Source organism: Elephantulus edwardii, unplaced genomic scaffold (genome assembly GCF_000299155.1).
Source record: "Elephantulus edwardii isolate Elephantulus edwardi_28Jun2011 unplaced genomic scaffold, EleEdw1.0 scaffold00027, whole genome shotgun sequence".
Lineage (NCBI taxonomy): Eukaryota > Metazoa > Chordata > Mammalia > Macroscelidea > Macroscelididae > Elephantulus > Elephantulus edwardii.
The window spans coordinates 15,893,306-15,911,353 of record NW_006399777.1 but is presented as its reverse complement, the minus strand read 5'-3'; the positions used below and the strand labels follow the sequence as shown (position 1 = coordinate 15,911,353).

The window sequence follows — 18,048 nt, the reverse complement described above, 5'->3', positions numbered from 1 at the left end:
GTGCGGTTGGCGCAGGATAGAGCAGGGTTTAGGGCTATTGTGCATAGGGTCGCTATGAGTCGGAAACGACTCGACGGCACATAACAACAACAACATTCACATTGTGTTTTATACTGACCATCTTTTTATTTGTTTGTTTTTCTTGAAATGGATGAGAACTTGGAGACCTGGGCCGGTGCTGATGAGTGAAGAAATGCATCAAAGGCAAATAGATTCTAGAGCTTCTGCCCCAGACTCAACGGACCCTCTTTTATGTCCCCACAGGTGTCCCGTCAGGTCCCCGCAACGTCATCTCCATTGTCAACGAGACGTCCATCATCCTGGAGTGGCATCCTCCTCGGGAGACAGGCGGACGGGGTGACGTGACCTACAACATCATCTGCAAAAAGTGCCGCGCCGACCGTCGGAGCTGCTCCCGCTGTGACGACAACGTGGAGTTTGTGCCCAGACAGCTGGGCCTGACCCAGTGCCGAGTCTCCATCAGCAGCCTATGGGCACACACCCCCTACACCTTCGACATCCAGGCTGTCAACGGCGTGTCCAGCAAGAGTCCCTTCCCCCCACAGCACGTCTCTGTCAACATCACCACAAACCAAGCTGGTGAGTCCAGAGTCTTCTCTGTAGCTCCTCTGTGTCCACGTGGCTGGCTCTTTGTGCAGGAACAAAGCTGCAGCTAGGTGATGGGCGTTTGGCATCATGAAGGAGGCAGGTACTGTATCTCACCTGAGTGTCAGCTGGAGATAGGAAGGAGCAAACCTTCTTGTGGCCAACACAAAGGGAAAGACGGATTCTCCTGCAGGAATGTGCTATCATGAATCAGCATATGCAGGGGAAGGATGGCTGAACGTCTGAATGGACAGACATATAAATGGATGGATGGAGGGAGGGTGGGATGGATGGACAGGTGAGTGACGGGCATCCAAGATAATGGATTTAAGTGGGCAGATAAACACAGGGATTGAAGCATTGAAACACCATGAGAACAGAAACACAAATGCTGCTTTAATATAAAAACTCAATGATTGATACTGCCCAGGAAGAATATGACAAACCTTCATAGATATTTTCAATTAAACACCTGTAATTGAGGCAAGCATTCTCCTTTATAGCTTGCTCAGACAAATACTGCACTGTTCTAGAGACCACAGATACATGGTAATGGATCGTTCCTGATAGCCGGTGTGCCCTGTGGCGTACATATCTCAGAGCATACTTCCATCTCTTCTGTTTATTTCTGCAGCCCTTACTCTTCCGCACTCTCCTCTCTCCACCTCTCTTACCCCACACCATTCTTTATAGCTCTTTAACTAGTCCATTCATGCCCTCCCTCCCTCATTTGTTTATCCACTCATTCATTGTTCAGAAATAGTTACTTTGTATCTACTGCATGCCAAGTCGGGGATTAGACACTGTGAAGGGTACAGTGATGCCAGAGCACCATTATTTCTCCCAGGAAGCTAATTAAGGCGAAATTTACAAGACACAGACACAAAGTACAAACCTATAATTCCAAGCACTGGTTGCAGTACACACAGAAGTAAATATCAAGAGAGTTGGAGAAATGAGCAATTGCTCCTCTGAGGTGGCTGCGCGAGGCTGTAGAGGGTTGCTGGCATGTCATCTACCGGCAGTGGGGGTCACAGGCAATGGGCCATGATCTCATTTGGATTATGGATTTTTCTCAGTCAACAGCTTGTTAGTGGAATAGCAACAGCTGAGCGTCTCTTTCCGTGCTCTCTCTCTCTCTCCCCCTCTGTCTCCCCTTATTTGTGGCAGTCTCCTTCCCATTCTCCCCATTTCTAATCTTCAATCTCCCCAGCCTCAGATGCTTTCTGCATCTCCTCATACCGGGCGTCTTTGATGGCAGATGATTCTTAGGTTTAAGCCGTCAGAACTGAGAAGGGAGAAAAAGGTGTTGTCGGAGAGCATGGCCATCCAGATGGCTGCGTTGTGGCTGTGAGCATTTGTGTGTGTTCCTGTGTGCGTGTTTGTATGTATGTGGATGGTCACGTGTTGACATGCACACATGTGTAGTGAGAAAATAAGAGAGGAAATAGAGAAACCTCCAGCTGGTGACCAGAGCCCAGTGCCATGGAGGCAAAGGTTGTGACAGCCTGTCTCGACGAAAGAAAAGAAGGTAATTTCTGCATTATGTTGAGTGTGTAACATGGGCAGCCTTTGTTAACAGCACTTCCTCTGGAGAATTGAAGGCAGAGAACGAACTGAAATATTTCAGGGCTCTAGCTTCTGAGAGTTAACAGTTCCACCAGGCTGTGATACTATGCGGAGCTTGACTATCTTTTCTTTCTCCCCCTCTCCCTCTCTCTCTATCTCTGCCTCTCTCTCTCCCTTTCTCCTTCTCTCTCCCCCTCCCTCCCTCCTTCTCTCTCCCTCTTCTTTCTCTCCCTCTTCTCTCTCTCTCTCCACCTCTCCCTCTCCTTCTCCCTCTCCCTCTCTCCCTTCATCTCTCCCTCTCTCCTCTTTCTCTCTCTCTCTCCCCCCCAACCCGTGTGCACAAAACCTGACACTTAGATAAGTTTCTTTTTATTCCCGCCCTGCCCTGCCCTGCCTCTGTTTCTCCCAGACCTGTCCATCTTCTGGACTTACCATCTGCATCCTCCCAGGCCCCCTCCAGACCAAGGAACCTTTCTTGCCAACATGCAGAATCTGTCAGCATCACCTGTTTGCACCCCCATAAGAACATCTCTCCTTTGTTCTCTTCAACTCTCAGCCCGTTTTATTCAGACTTTGTATAGTCAGACTGTATGTACATCCCTGACTTTGTATTGTCATCTTCTGATCTGTGTTAACTCCTTTGGACTTCTGGACTGTTGGTGTCTAAAAGTTTACTGTCCATGAGAAAAGCCTGCAGCTGTTTCTTGGTGGCCTGTAAGGTAACAAATAACTAGTGAGCCTTATTCTGTGGGCTACATGGCTCAGGTTCACAATACAATCGCCGATGTTGATGAGTCCATGCTTGAGTGCCTTCTGCTTTGAGCACAGTTGAACACAGGTGGTTTTTTTTTAACACAATATATCTTTAACTTGTTAAGAAATATGAGAAAACAGTTAAACTGTAGTTGTCGAAACAACCCAATGATCAAGATCCATTAGGGATGAAGTGATGGAACCAGGTAAGATCAAGAGTCTATATGCCATGTCTGTCCTCTTCCCAGGATGCCCGTAATCTCTTCTACTCTGAGTGAGGAAGAGGTCGAGATCCCTCCTCCACGTGACATCAGGTAGTTTGGGAAAGTGGTCAGGACATGTGAACAACATCATCCTGCTCTTGGGGTCACAAGTAAGGCAGCTAACCAAAAACTCGTCCTGGAATCAGTCATTAAGCCAGTCATTGTTTGCTGTGGCCAGGACTGCCTCGATTCTGTGCGATGACCAGGGCCCGCTGAGTGAGTCCTGATTGAAGAATAGGGGAGTAATAGGAAGCAGCAGTGGCATCCGCTTCCTAAACGACTTGTCTCTGGGGACGCTATGAACTTTGATAGATGTCAATATAGAAAGGCTTCAGGCCTTTTGTTCATTGGGTTGCTGTGAGTCTTGCTCGACTGGACGGCAATCAAAAACAACAGTTAATATAGTAGCATCTCAACATTGCTGTTTCTGATGCATTTACAGAGAATTTTGGTATATATTGATTTACTAAATCCTCCTTAATAAGGAGCCCACGACTTAAAGACTCTCCTTTCCTGGGTTCTGGTTAAGGACTCAGAGGATTCTAGAATAAAGGGGCATAAGCAACAGAGCATTCCAGTTTTGCCTCTGACTTCCCGTTCTTGGTCTCTGGACTCCCACTGTGAGAGCCTGTGAGTGTGGAGGGTCGTTTGGATTGAGAAGCCCATGCCATCCTGCTGAGAGGAGAGGATGACAGTGCGTATAACCTTTGTTTCTCCTCCACCATGTGTGTGACGCTCCGTGGAGCCATTCAAGGGCTTTTCCTTGCCTTTGGCTTAAGTGTGAACGACGGGGGGGGGGGGGGGGGGGGGGGGGGGGGGGGGTGGCACTGAAAAGGTCTCAGTTGCCTCCAAACTGAGTAGAATTCACAATCGATATGAGAGCTACGTGAGAGACAAGGCTGGACAACATGGCTGCCTGCTGCCTCTAGATTTTATTTCCTGCCTGTTACATAATGGATTTGTTTGAAACTTCTGACAGGAAAGGACAAATACTTGCTTACCCTCGACCAAAGGATGGTCCTCCTTCTGTTGGAGACAGTTGTCCTCTTGAGCCCAATGCTCAGCTTTGGGTGGGACGCACGTGCAGTGGGAGGGAGGAAGGAGACACCCCTTAGCCAGTCAGGTCAGTCAAAGTTCTCCACAGGCTGCCAAAAGAACCAGCAGATACAGCGTGGAGAAAGTGCAACCAGAGTGCTCCGTGCGGACAAGACAAGGAGAGGCTTGAAGCTTTGCCTCACATATTTTGTGCATGTCGTTGTTGTTGTTGTGTGCCTTCAAGTCACTTGCGACTCATAGCAACCCTATGTACAAGAGCCCTTAACCCTGCCCTATCCTGTGCCAACCTTACTGTCTCTGACACACCTACCTCCATTACCCCAGTAACTGAATCGATCCATGTCATCGAAGGTCTTTCTCTCGTGCGCTGTCCCTCCACCCTCCCAAGCACGATGTCTCTCTCTAAGGACTGGTCCCTCCTTGCAACATGTCCAAAGTATGTCAGAGAAAGCATTCGGAATCATTCAGAAGCAGCCTGGTTTTACCCTCTCCTGGAAGAACCTGTTTGTTCTCCTAGCAGTCTGTGGTAAATTCAACTCTCCGTGTGTACCACACAGCTCAAAGGCATCAATTCTCTTTCTATCATCCCTAGTCACTACCCAGCTCTCTGATGCACAGCAAACGATTGTGAAGATTATAGCTTAGATCAGGCGCACCTTAGTCTCTAGCCTGATGTTGTTGCTCTTCAGTACTCTAGAGAGATATCTAACAGCTGACTTTCGCAACACAATTCGTCTCTTGATTTCCTGGCTGCTGGTTCCAAGAGTGTTGATAGTGGAACCAAGCAAACTAAAACTGTTAACAAACTCAGTCTCTTCACCATCCATAATGATGCTGCCAATTGGCCCCAGTAGTGAGAATTTTTGTTTTCTTGATGTTTAGCTTCAGTCCATATTGAAGGCTGCAGTCCTTGACCCTCTGCAGCAAGCGCTTCACGCCCTCCTCAGTTTCAGCAAGTAGGGCTGTGTCATCAGCATAATTCAGGTTGTTGATGAATCTTCCTCTAATTCTGATGCCACATTCCGCCTCATAAAGCCCAGTGTCCTGGATGACCTGTTCTGCACACAGATTAAAAAGGTATGGAGACTGAATAAATCCCTGGCAGACACCTTTCCAAATTTTGAACCATGCAGTGTCTCCTTGCCCTGTTCTGACGACTGCCTCTTGGTCCAAGTATAGGTTTCGCATTAGCACAATCAAATGTTCTGGTATTTCCATTCTTCTCAGAGTCAGCCACAGCTGCTTGTGATCCACACAGACAAAAGCCTTTGTATAGTCAATGAAGCACAGACAGACATTCTTCTGGTATTCTCTGCTTTCCGCCAAGATCCATCTAACATTAGCTATAATATCCCTAGGACCACGACCTCTTCTAAATCCAGCCTGCACTTCTGGAAGTTCTCTGTTGACGTGTTGCTTCAGTCGTTTTTGTATCATTTTCATCAGAATCTTGCTTGCATGTGATATTAGTGATATTGTTCAATAATTTCCACACTCTGTCGGTTCACCTTTCTTTGGAATGGGAACAAGTATCTGCCATTAGGAGAGGCTATTCCTTGGGGAGGGGCATCATGCTTGGAAAGGTGGAGGGGCAGCGAAAGACCCTCGATGAGATGGATTGACACAGTGACTGTGGCTGTGGACTCAGGTGTGTCAGAGATGATGAGGACGGCACAGATCTGCTGTTTGGAGGGTCTCTATGAGTCATACTTGACATCTAACAATAATAACAGCACATAATGGGCATGGGATTCACCTGAGCCCCACAGACCTCACATGTGGTTGGTTCTGCCTTTCTTCCCATGCAGCAGGCATGACTACTGTACTCTTTTCTTCTCTGAGCTCCTCAGACATTCCACATTGGTACCCGTTCTTCCTGCTCTCCTGAGCCCTGTCCGGTGGATCAAGGCAGCTCTCTTTAGCTAATTAGAATCCCAACAGGCAGAACCAAGTTGGAATAAGTCCCTCAGAGAAAGTCAACAATAGACATTTCTTCATTTGATTTTGTCCTTAGTGCACTCGAGTTTATTTTTTCACTTATTTTCATTTAAGAGAACATGAACAGAGCAGTTGGTTTTTCATTCATACACAGTCTGTTTCATAACATCCTTTACAACTCTCACAGTGGAAGCACTTTCCCCACTTCATCCCTGTGATTCTCATTTCCATTAATCTTTCCACTCAACCTCATCCTGTTTAAGACTTACGGCTTGGACAGATGCTTTCTTTTTGGATTTATGTAGTTGGTTACACTTCCCTGGTGTGATTGGTCACCTTGCCTGGTCAGCCTTTTGTTTGGCAGAAAGTTGAGCCTCATGAATAAGTCCTGTTCCAAGTTTGAAAGGTGTTGAAGGCCTGCTGTTGTTATGCACCATGAAGTCAGAAGTGACCCTCCAGCTGGTTTTCAGAAGCAGTTAAACACACGGGAGGAGATTGTCTGTTGTTTCCCCATGGAACAACTGAGTGGATCCGAACCCTCTGCCTTCAGGTAGATTGGAACCATGTGCCTTTGGATTGAGAGTGTAACTCCTTACCACTAAACCACCCTAGCCCCCTACAGGCCATGGTCACAGGGATCTTCTTGGCTCCTAGGTTCATAATCTAAGAAGAGACCATAGAAGTTGTGCATTCGTCAACTTGTTCATTGGAATCACAATAGATTGAGTTCTGTACCCAGATATTAACATGGCTGGGAAGACCACAGAGAGTCTGTCCGCATCCTCAGATTCAGAGCGCTTCATGGTCTGCATAACTCCAGTCATACATGTATTTATTCACAGGCATTCCGGGGGCTTGAGCCACTTGAAGGAAGCCAGGATTGGTTTTCATCTCATCTGGGCAGGGGCAGAGAATGACAATTTTTTAAGCATTTCCCAATATACCCAGTGTCTTTTTCACAAAGATATTGCGGGTCTTGTGAAGACACTGGGGTCAGAGCGTTTTCTGAATTTGCTCTGCAGCTCTCACAGCTAGTAAATGACCAAGCTGGGTTTCAGGTTCAGCTATTGTAGCCAATTCATTTGAAGCTTCATCAAAACCCACTTTGTGGTGGGTGGCATAGCAGTTGTAAGCTCCCTTTAAGCTGTTGCCGTGTATCAGGACCAGTTTAGCTGGTGGGGAGGAGGCGGGGGGGAATGTCCATCATCTTTGATCAGAGTTGGTCATGAATTATGCAAGTTCTGAAGTACGTGAGGTCTTCAGGGAGGCACAGTGCGCTGAGTGCAGCTGCCCTGGGTTTAAAATAGACCAAATCAGGTGGAACTCTCTTCGGTTCCAGTGGCCAAGCTGTCTGCAGAGAGGCTGTTAACATCACTAACTCCTGGAGTTACTCTCCAGCACCTGGCCCCAGATGCAGGCTGATGGCTGGCTCATCTGCCTGTCAGAGGGAATTAAGTGAATGACAAACTTTACTTCTCTCTTCTGCCAACTGGATACGGAGAGTCAGCACTGGGGAAGGGGAGCTCAGAGGAAACCTTGAGGGGAGGAGGAATACGAAGACATGGATCCAACCGACACATTTCTAAAATCAACTTGTGGCAAGATGAAATAAAACTCAGGACTTGAGCAGCCAGAGAGGACAGAATCGGCCGTGGGTTTAAGTCTTCCTTTGTGAACTGACAGGGGCCTCAGCTCTGCTTCTGGAGCCTGATTCTGCAGCAGGACAGGGTCTGGAGTGAAGCAGTAGGACGTGTGTGTTGGGGGGGAGGCGGGAAGCTACAGGGAGTTGGGGAGTTCAGCACAGTCACCACTCAGCTCTAGCAAGTCCTGCCCTGCCCAGCACAGCCAGACTTTAGAAGCTGAACATTCATCTTTAAAATGCTGACAACTAATTGAAGCCCTTGAGACTCAAAACAAATCCGACTGGAGATTTGGCTTATTGACCATCGTGAGCAACCTTGGGTCCAGAGCGTAGCTGGATTTACCCAAGCCTTCACCACGCGTGTGCTGTGTCGTCCCAGTCTCACTCCGCCGTGGATTAGTGACACCTCTCTCTCCTTGATGGTGCCTCCTAGGTTCACGGTGGCTGAAAGGCCCAAGTCAATTCACAGAGGAAGATTGAAGTCCATGGCTGAAGCAAATGGTTAAATACTTGACCGTTAACCCAACGGCTGGCAGTTTCAAACCCTCCCAGAATTTCCTTGGGTGGAAACATCTGCTTCTAAAAGGAAATCCTCTGGGGTGAGATTCTCCTCAGCCCATGTGGGACCACGACACATTGTAGCTGATTCCGTGACAGCTTCCCCCCTACCCTAACTCCTTGCTGTTATTGTTATGAGGTGTCGCTGAGATGAGTATGACTCACAACGACCCTACGAACAACAGATCTGAGCCCTGTCCCATCCTGTGCCATCCTCGTCATCTCTGACACACATGAGTCCATGGCTACAGTCATGTCTGTCCATCGCATTGAGATCCTTCCTCTCTCTCAGTGACCCTTCACTTTCCCATCAGGGTGGAATAGCCTCTCCTAGCAACATGCTCAGAGGGTGTGAGATGCAGCATCACCATCCTTGCCTCCAAAGACCACTGTGGCTGCTCTTTTCCCCCCACATACCTGTTCATTCCTTTGGCAGGCCATGGGGTCTTCAGTACTCTTCTCCAACACCAAAAATCTCAAAGGCATCAGTTCTTCTCTTCCATCCTTCTTCATGGCACTCACTGCTTGCCAGACAGGATGAATGCAATTTCGTTGAACCGTGGCGAACCCTCGTTTCACTGTTGTAAAAAAAGAGAGTGGTGATATCTGCTTCCCGGTGTCTTTGCTGCCTGTGACATGCACATGAGACCGCGGACGGGAAATCATTCTTGGAACAGGACTCTGAAGTGGGAGATTAGCATCATTTCCGAGACTCCGTCCTGAGCCAGAGAGCAATTTGCTAGGCTCTTTCTTCCTAGGCTGTTTGGGACTGATGCCATCCATATCAGATCGGCGACATAGTGGTTCGTCCATCTGTAAGAAGAGGAGCAGGCCCCCGGGAGGAGGAAGACAGAGTGGGCGTGCAGGAGAGTTAATGGGAAGGATGGGAGTGGAGCCCAGGACCTGCCCACCTGGCACAGAGCGAGCCTGCCACTCCGAGGACCTATCTTTCCTTCTCTTATGTTTAGAGAGATGTGTTTCCTTCTACTCTCCTGATGCCTTCAGCACTATTTATATCTGACATTTATGTCACACACAGTTCATGTGTGGCCTGCTGTGCTGATTGTGTGTGGAATACTAACATATTCACCATGCCCACCACTTGCTCACAATCTGTCAACTTAATTCCGTTTTAAAAATGCTGCCCTACATCTGCTAAGAGTCACAGGACCCTATATTTTGTCCACTTTTAGAGCATTTTTTTAAAAATTCTTAGACAATTAAAGTCTCTCAGATACGCTGCTTTTTCTCCAAAAGAATTATCGAGTCCCCAATTCTTCTGAATGCATCACCTAATTTGCATTATTCCTTGGTTAAATATAGTATTTGCATGCATAAAGAATAATCTTTGACTATGAAAGGGAATTTTATGATATTGCAATATATGGAGCTCTTTGGAGGAAAGATATTATGTAAATCTCAAAATTAAATATTAAAACAATATTACACTGCTGCCTGTGGAAATGTGGGGTGTTAAAATCCATATGCAGAGACCAGTTAATTTTTAAGGGCTAGTCTCATTGGAAATTAGCAGGCGAAATCGGGTCCAGAGCAGAGGCAAGGTTGAGTTGGAACTTTACAGAGCCTGGAATGATTTTGAAGGTAACTTTCATTGTCATTTTTTTTTTTAAAAAAAGGAAAGGTTTAATAAAATAAAAAGCAGAAGTAAATGAAATTTTGACTGTTCTTAATTTAATTTCACAAGTCATTTCATGACTTTCTTCTCTTTGCTTATTCTGGAAAGGTGGTTCTTACTGCTTCACTCTGTGTGTGTGTGTGTGTGAATTAGTTCATATACATTATTGTTTTATACAGATTTACCCTCCCTCCATTCCCCCTCCGTTCCCACATGCATGCCCTGTATCAGCTTGTTAGTCATATTACTCATATGGTTTCATTGCCTCTTCTTTTCAGAATTAAAAAAAAAAAACAAACCCACAACCAGAATGCTTCATGAATTGGCCTGGCATCCTTGCCCAGGGACCATTCTTGTCTCTCTGTATCATTCCAGTTTTAGTATATCTGTTGACAAAGCAAGCTGTCTTAGTGTTTCCTGGGAAGGAAGTTCCAGGTGGCCTCTGGGAGGTCCTGTGTGTTCACAGACAGTAGTGTGTTAGCTTGACATCCACTGAAGTCAGCCTCCATCCCAGCAGCCTTGGGATTACCCGCTTGATGGTGAGCTTTGTACAGAATCAGATTCTTGCCACCCATTAGCTTAATGAGAGAAAACCCCCAACATTCTCAGCACAGAGACACTTGATAAATGCTTTCCAGTACCTACACATTTCTGTAGCGATTCCACTTCAACATCAGAGAATCAAAACTCCTTACAACTGGACCGATAAGCAACATTAGGCACATGGAGAGAAGATTGATGTGGTCAGTTCTCTCATTTTACTTGAATCCACAAATAACACCCATGGAGGCAGCAGCCAAGGAGTCAAAAGATGGGTGACACTGGGCAAATCTGGCAAGGACATCTTTAAAGAGCAAGAACGTCAGTTTAAATACTTAGAAGTGTGACTCAAGCCATACTATTCTTCACTTGCCTCATAAGCATGTGGTCCTTAGAGACAAGGATGGCGAAGGTTCACCTATCATACATCGGGCACGTTGCGAGGAGAGGCGCTTCCTTAGAGAAGGACACCATGCTTGGAAACGTGGAGAGAAGGTGAAGGAGAGGGAGACCCTCAACCGCGTGGATTGGCACAGTGACTGCTGCAGTGGGCTCAATGTTAGAGGCTGTGGGGATGGCACAGGGTAGGACGGGATTCAGATCTCTTGTTCATAGGGTCGCTGTGAGTCATGTTCAGCTTGATGGTGCCTACTAGCAGCCACATGTGCATGTGAAAGTTGGACAGTGAATAAGGAAGCCCACAAGAGAATGTCTTTGCACTGTGATGTTGATTAACTTTGAATCAGCCATGGGCTGCCAAAAACACAAACAGAAACGTCTTGGGAGAAGTGCAGCCAGAATGCTTCTGCGAAGCAAGGGTGGGAAGACTTTGTCTCATTCACTGAGCCTGTTATCAGTGTGTCTGTACAGAATATAGAAATGCATGTTTATCTCTGTAGAAGGACACGATGTTGGGTAGAGTCAGAGAAAAGAAAGAAGACCGTCAATGAGGTAAATTGATCTAGTGACCGCAGTGATGGTCTTAGGAGCAGGATTGACCAGGCTTTCATTCTTTTGTATACAGGAGCACTGGGAATCACAAACGACCCAATAACATCTCACACCGACATAGAAGTGTTAATATATCAGTGTCATAGGAACAGTAATGCCTCAGTGGTAGGATCCTCACCCCTGATGCAGGAGACCCAAGTTCTATTCCCAGCCAAGGCAGAGCATGCCCAGGCACCATCCATCTGTCAGTGGAAGCGTCAGTATCAATGGGGTTTCCACAGAGCTTCTAATCTTAGACAGACTAGAGAGAAAGGCTTGTCAATATACATCCAAACAGTGATGAATAAAACCTAGGTCAGGATCACTTTCCATTGTCCACAGGGCCACTGTGATTCAGGGGCCAAATCAGAGGCAGCTGATGACAACATTTAAGTGTTAGGTTGTGTGTATTGATCGGAATATGCCCTGTTGGTCCGCAGACACCATCCTCAACCTCTTCCAGGTCACCCAGGTGACCAGATATCTTTTTATTCTCTGGCTGCAAGAAAGAAATCTTAAAGGAATCAAATTCAGGATGGTGCTCAGAGGAGTAATGAGACTGAGTCATAGTGTGTGTGTGTGTGTGTGTGTTTTATACCAGAAATGTGATCATCCAATCAACACAATCTTCATAATTGGTTACCACATGAATGACTGATTCTCCTTTATCAAGGACCATCATTCATTCACTCACTTAACAGTATTTACTGAGGTCCCCACTGCCGTCCCTTGCTGTAGGTACCAGGAACACAGCAGTAGATAAAGCAAATGAAATAATCTGGACCCTTGGAAGCTTCATGCTACTTACTTTGAAGTCTAGAAAAGTTATTAAGTGAGCTGGTGGCGGAACTGAGAGGCGCCAAGGTCTCCAGGCCCCTAGATGCTCTGGGTACCAATTCCTGCTGGGTTGACAACCCTCACTTCCTATCAGTCAGGCCGTGTGACCACATACAGTTGATCAAGAATATATCAATTAGGGTGGCCGTTTGCTATATAGTGATGGTGTGTTGGTTGGGTTATTCTTATTGTTCAGTAACTGGCCACTCGGAACTTGTTGTGGATGGACGTCACCTGTCAGGCTCCCAATGGTTGGGGGTGGTACCTGATGCCAGGGCTTGAACAGTGACCAATAATACTGCCCGAGCTCAGGCGGAAGCTGGAGACGCCATTCTCTGGGACTGAAGTGCCCTCCTGGGACTCAGGGAGCTCTCAGCTCATTTCATTCCATCTTGGGTCAAGCCCTCAAGGACGTGGCTAGTTGGGTGTTAAAGAGACTGTTGGGTTTCTAGTAAGGTCCTTACTTTGACCAAAATCCAAATGAAGTTGCCTTAATTTTGATTACGCAGAAAGCATCTAATTAGATTGGAAGTCACTTATTGCTCCTCTTGTGGCCTCACTCAGGGATCTGAGGAGGGGCGAGTGGTTCCTGTGATGCTGTGCCTGGTTATTTGGCCAGCTCAGTGAATACAGTGTGATCCTCAGGAGAACAAGCCCCTTATCCCTCTTACAGGCCGCTGTGCTCTGGTGTCCACCTGGGTGTCTCCAATGTGAAAGGCACTCAGTAAAGGCCTATGACATTGAGTGGATTCTCACCTTATGAAATGCACGCCTAGACGAATGTCTGGCTTTAATCTCAGACATTCATTAGTGGTGACACTAAAGAATTAAAGACAGAGAACTTAAATGATGTGGTTTACCCATCTCTGCAGTCTTTCATTCCATAGGCACCTTTAGGCAAGAGCTTATAAGTGGAAGTGAGCCGTGACATTCTCCCAGTTGTGGATGGGACCTGGCCCTTTTTGGGAGCCTTGTTCCCCAGTGGTTATCTCTGGAGGAGATGCTCTGCAGAGACCCGGCTCCCCCACCCCTGCCATGAGCTGCATCTGTCCCCGTCTGAGGGCCAGCTGCTTGGGTGAGCGCTGTTGGGGTGGCTGGGTGGCATTCCAGCGCTGTTGTGTGTCCACCTGCACACTATCCCAGTGCCTGTCATTTTCTCAGCACCGTCCCTGTTAAACAGGCAGGAACACCAGGGGTTTTTGAATGCAGCAATTAACAAAACAGTAATCAAGCTAAGTATTTAATTTCAGAAAATTAACATCTTCTCTGAGCGGATGTGAAAGATGGGAGGAAAAAGAGCCACAGTAAGTGTGCTGGGTAAATAAAGGCACTGATGGACCACAAATATTTTCGAGCCCAAGAGAGACTCTGCCAGCCTTCCAGGTTTGGGGATCGGTGTCCTTTTTGAGAGAGCCCAGCTGCAGGGCAGCGTGAGCTATGGAAATGAGACCCTGGAATTTAAATATTCTGGGTTGGGATATGTGATTAGGTATTATTGTCATGACAGGAGTCCAGAATGAAGGCTGCACAGTGGAGTGGACTTGGGGGGAGGGATTGTTTAATAATGAAGTAATTTTTCTTTTACTTTTCAAAGAGAAGAGTGAACTGTGGGGGCGGGGGTGGGCAGGGAGAAAAGTGCAACAATGAATGACTGGAAATCCAAAGTCTCTGTAAACTTTCATTAACATTAATAATAATTTTTAAAAAAACAAAAAAAATATTCCGGGTTGGTTTCTTTACAAATCTATATTTTTGGATTGTCTTTTGTTCTCATTGCTTTTTGAGAAGCAGTTGTTGTTGTGTGCCGTTGAGTTGTGAGTCGTAGCTGACCCTGAAGTGGGTTTTCGGAGACAGTCAGTCACATGAAGGATGGTACCCATCCTTCTCCACGGAGTAGCCAGTGGATTCGAACCGTGCGCCTTTGGAATGGTGGTGCAGCTTCTTAGCACTTGAGAAACAGAGCAAATGCTTTGCCGCTGTAGACTAGCACAGGAGCATCAAAAGTGCAGCCTTGTCCCACCCCTGGAAGCACGTCTGTCCATAAACATCCAGAGGTGCACTCACTGGCCCCTCAATTGAACTTCTCACAAGTACTTGTGTGAACTGTTCGTGTGTGCAGACTCTACTTGTCCTGAGAACTTAAAGCTTCCAGAGGAGAAGGGCCACGCCTCACTCTCCTGGTCACACCATGTGCTCTCGTATTATGTCCCATGTTCCGGGGTGTCTTGACCATCTTTGCCCAATGTTTAAAGCCTGGTGATGTCTCCTAAACAAGTAGCCTGTTGTTTGTTTGGGCGAGTGTGCTCCCAGAGAGGAGGACTATGAGTGAGGGTGGGTGTGTGCAGGGTTGGCTGGAGAGAAGAAGATGGGGGGGTGATGCCTCCCCCGTCTATGTCCGCTGCGGGCCCCCTGGACAATGACTAAGGAGGAGAGAAGGAGAATTGATGCCTTTGAGCTGTGGTGTTGGAGAATAGTATTGAATATACTGTGGAATGCTAAGAAAATTAACAGGTTTGTCCTAGAGAGGGTTATGCTCCTTGGAGGCAAGGATTCTGCAGCTTCGTCTGACATACTTTGGACACGTTACAAGGAGGGTCAGTTTTGGAGAGGGACGTCATGCTTGGGAGGGTGGAGGGAACAGCGCAGGAGAAGAAGACCCTCTATGAGGTGGATTGATTCAGTGACTGGGGTATTGGGGTTGGTGTATCAGAGGCAGTGCGATTGGCACAGGACAGAGCAGGGTTTAGGGCTGTTGTACATACAGTCGCTATGAGTCGCGGGCAACTCGACGGCATATAACAGCTACAACAAGCAAGTGGCCTTGTTTGTTTGGGTGTGTGTTCAGGGTTGGCTGGAAAGTAAGAGGGAGAAGACACACCCCTCCCCCCCACCACCCCCACCCCCGTCCATATCTCCGCTGTCTATGTCCTGTCTATGTCCCCTGGTGGTAGGTAACGAGAGGCCAGCACAGAGGGCCGAGAGGTCTGGGATGGAGGCTTTGCATGAGATGCTCTGTGAGGTTGGACACATCGCAGCTTGTGGCTGGATGTCAGAAGCCACGCTCAAGGAGGGTGGCAGGGCTCTGGGGGCATAAGAAGCACAAGGAAATGGCATTGCTGCCAACACAGGGCTGCTCTGGGAGGGTCCTGCAGCACCTCAGTGTGGCTTCAAGAACAGCTTTCCTGAAGGGTCTCTAGCAGCTGCGAAGGAGAACAAAGACGCCAAAGATGGGCAATGAGCAGGTGCTTTTACCTGTTCATGACATCCCAGGGGTTTCCAGAGGTGCCAGGTGGACATGTGAAGAGCAGATGTGTTCTTCTCTGTCCGCGTGACCTCTGGTGGACATCAGATCAAGGTGTTATGTGGTAAGGTGGGGATATAAGCTTCCTCTGAGAGGTGAGTGCCAAGGTTGGTGGCTGAGAGTGGAGGAGGAAGGACAGGAGCCGATGGTTTGAGAAGAATGGAAAAGATCCCGTAGCGTCTTTGCAGATGTCAGGAGACTGATCTTGATGAAAGAAACCCAGGGCTTCCCGAACACGTGGGGAACTCATTTCAGGTGGGTGATGATGCCATTTGCAAAGTTGCCTCTTTGCTCTTCTGCGTGGCTTTCTCAGGAAAAGAGTTTACAGGATAGTAGAAGCTGCTGGTGGATTTTGAGTCTCTTCTGAGCTGAGTTTTGACAGTTATGTGACCTGAGAAGGGACCTCAGGTGATCAGACCCTAAGCAGCTAACAGAAAGTTTGGTAGTTTGAACCCAGCGAGTGGCTTCATGGGCAGAAGACTGGGCGATGTGCTCCTATAAAGGTGACAGCTAAGAAGCGCTTTGGGTCACTTCTGCTATGTCACCTGGGGTCGCTGTGGGTCGGAATAAACTCCTCATTACTTTGCAACAGCAGCATGCTATAAAAAGATAAAACCGCGCTGATGCCTGAGGGTATAAAGCAAGCTGTCAAGTCTGCTTCTGAGGAGAGGCCCCTCTGCTGGCTAATAAGGAGAGAAGAAAGGCGGGAGCTGACACTGTGAGTCAGCGAGAACTGAAGGAGTCCAGGAATTGCCGTGCGACCACTGAAACTGGGGTGAGATTTTGGGGTTTCGAAAAAGACGTCCCTTCCGGTGAGGCTGACTTCAAGTGCTCCATGCGAACGAGCAGACAAGGAAGCACCCTAGGATTTTGTAACCAGGAGGCCAGGTTGGTGGCTTCAGGATTAAATGTGGACATTGAAGCCAGAAACATGACAGAGCTGAGGATAGAGAGGAAGACCGAGACAGAAGTCAGAGTCTTCAGCAAGTGGGAAGCATTGGCGGGAGAGGGGGCATACGTCCCAAGAAGTGGGGGACAGTGGTCCCATCGAATGGCATCTAAAGAGGGAGCAGAAAGAACATGAGGGCAGGGTGAGAGAGGAAGTGAGGCAAGAAAGAGCCACCCTGCAGCCCCCATGAGGTGGGAGGGTTTCACACCATAAACCGCCACCACTTGGGAGGCCTGTTTGGCCAGTGGTACCCCCAGGAAAGAGCCGGTTTGCCCAAAGGCAGGCGTGAAAGGACTGCTCTGAGTGCAGGTTAAAGGTACTGGGGAGTTTACTGATACTGAACCCCAATGTGAGGGCACATGGTAAAGTCAAAGCAAGGAGGCTCTGGACTTTGTGCAGGTGAGCAAGACACAGCCAAACATTGTGGGATGGAATTTTATCTGAGCAGATGGTGGGAGATGCCACCCCAGATTCCAAGTGGGGGTCTCTGGATCTTTTAAGGCTGAATATTCAGCCCTCCAGGCCTGCGGTGGAGGCACCATTACAAGGACTGCAAGCCGAGCTCCATGATGGTTGTGACCCAGCATTGGGGGCAGTGACCATCTTGGGGTGGTGGCAGGGGTCCCCAGCTGCAGCAGGTGGCCAACTGAATGGGCCTGTGTGAGAAGCAGGGAGTATCAGGAGATATGGCCTCCTGCACAGAATGGCTGGCTTTCTTCTGTGACTTCTCTGGTTCTGATGGTGTACTTACCCACCCCCACCCCCACCCCAAGATCGAATAGTAAACAAGTCAGAGCTGCAAGGGGCAGGGCAGTGCCTGGCCCCCCACCACGGAGAGGCTGACAGGCCTCTGAGTGTAGGCTGAGCTGATATGTGTGAATCAGGATGGTTCTGTCCTCAGAAGCCTTCACAGCTACCCCAGGGTGCCTGTCCGGAATGGGCAACATTTGACAAGTAAACCCCACTTCCCTTCACAGCCCTCCACAAACCCAGGGCTGAGGCAGTCAGCTCTGTTGTCATCTCTGAGGTGTGTGAATGCTGCCCAGGAGGGGGGCAGGAGTGGTGGGGTGGGGGTGGAGAGAATTGGCAGGCTCAGGGTGGCTCAGGAGGCAGAGATGCCCTTTAAGGTAAAGGACTGCTTCCACATTCACCTTCTGGTTACCCTGCAAACCAGGATGCTTCCTCCTCCTCTAGACAGAGGGCTATGTACACATCTGCCTCTGGTGGAAATGATCTGTGAAAACCCCTAAAACTGCTGAGGATGTAAGGGTTTCCAGTGGGCAATGCCCATCTGTGAGTGATGCTGCCTGACTATACCAGCAGGGCGCTGGGTATCAGCTTCACAGGGCTCTGGGCATACTGCGTAGTCGGAAGAACAGTGATCAAAGGACCACGCTGAGCGTGGAGGCA

General features: G+C 48.1%; 2 protein-coding genes across 2 annotated transcripts in view; both read left to right on the top strand.

Annotated features, from left to right (window-relative positions):
* EPHB1 (EPH receptor B1) overlaps positions 1-700 on the top strand; it is a 317,068-nt gene extending 316,368 nt beyond the window's left edge. The window contains exons 5-7 of the mRNA XM_006883418.1: positions 265-362; positions 449-600; positions 660-700. Coding sequence (XP_006883480.1) covers positions 265-362; positions 449-600; positions 660-700 — 291 coding nt within the window. The remainder of the gene's footprint in view (positions 1-264; positions 363-448; positions 601-659) is intronic.
* The window catches only part of LOC102855158 (ephrin type-B receptor 1-like), a 233,049-nt gene that overhangs the window by 35,166 nt on the left and 179,835 nt on the right, over positions 1-18,048 (top strand). Inside the window, exon 2 of the mRNA XM_006883369.1 lies at positions 265-600. The gene's annotated coding sequence lies outside the window, so the exon portion shown is untranslated. The remainder of the gene's footprint in view (positions 1-264; positions 601-18,048) is intronic.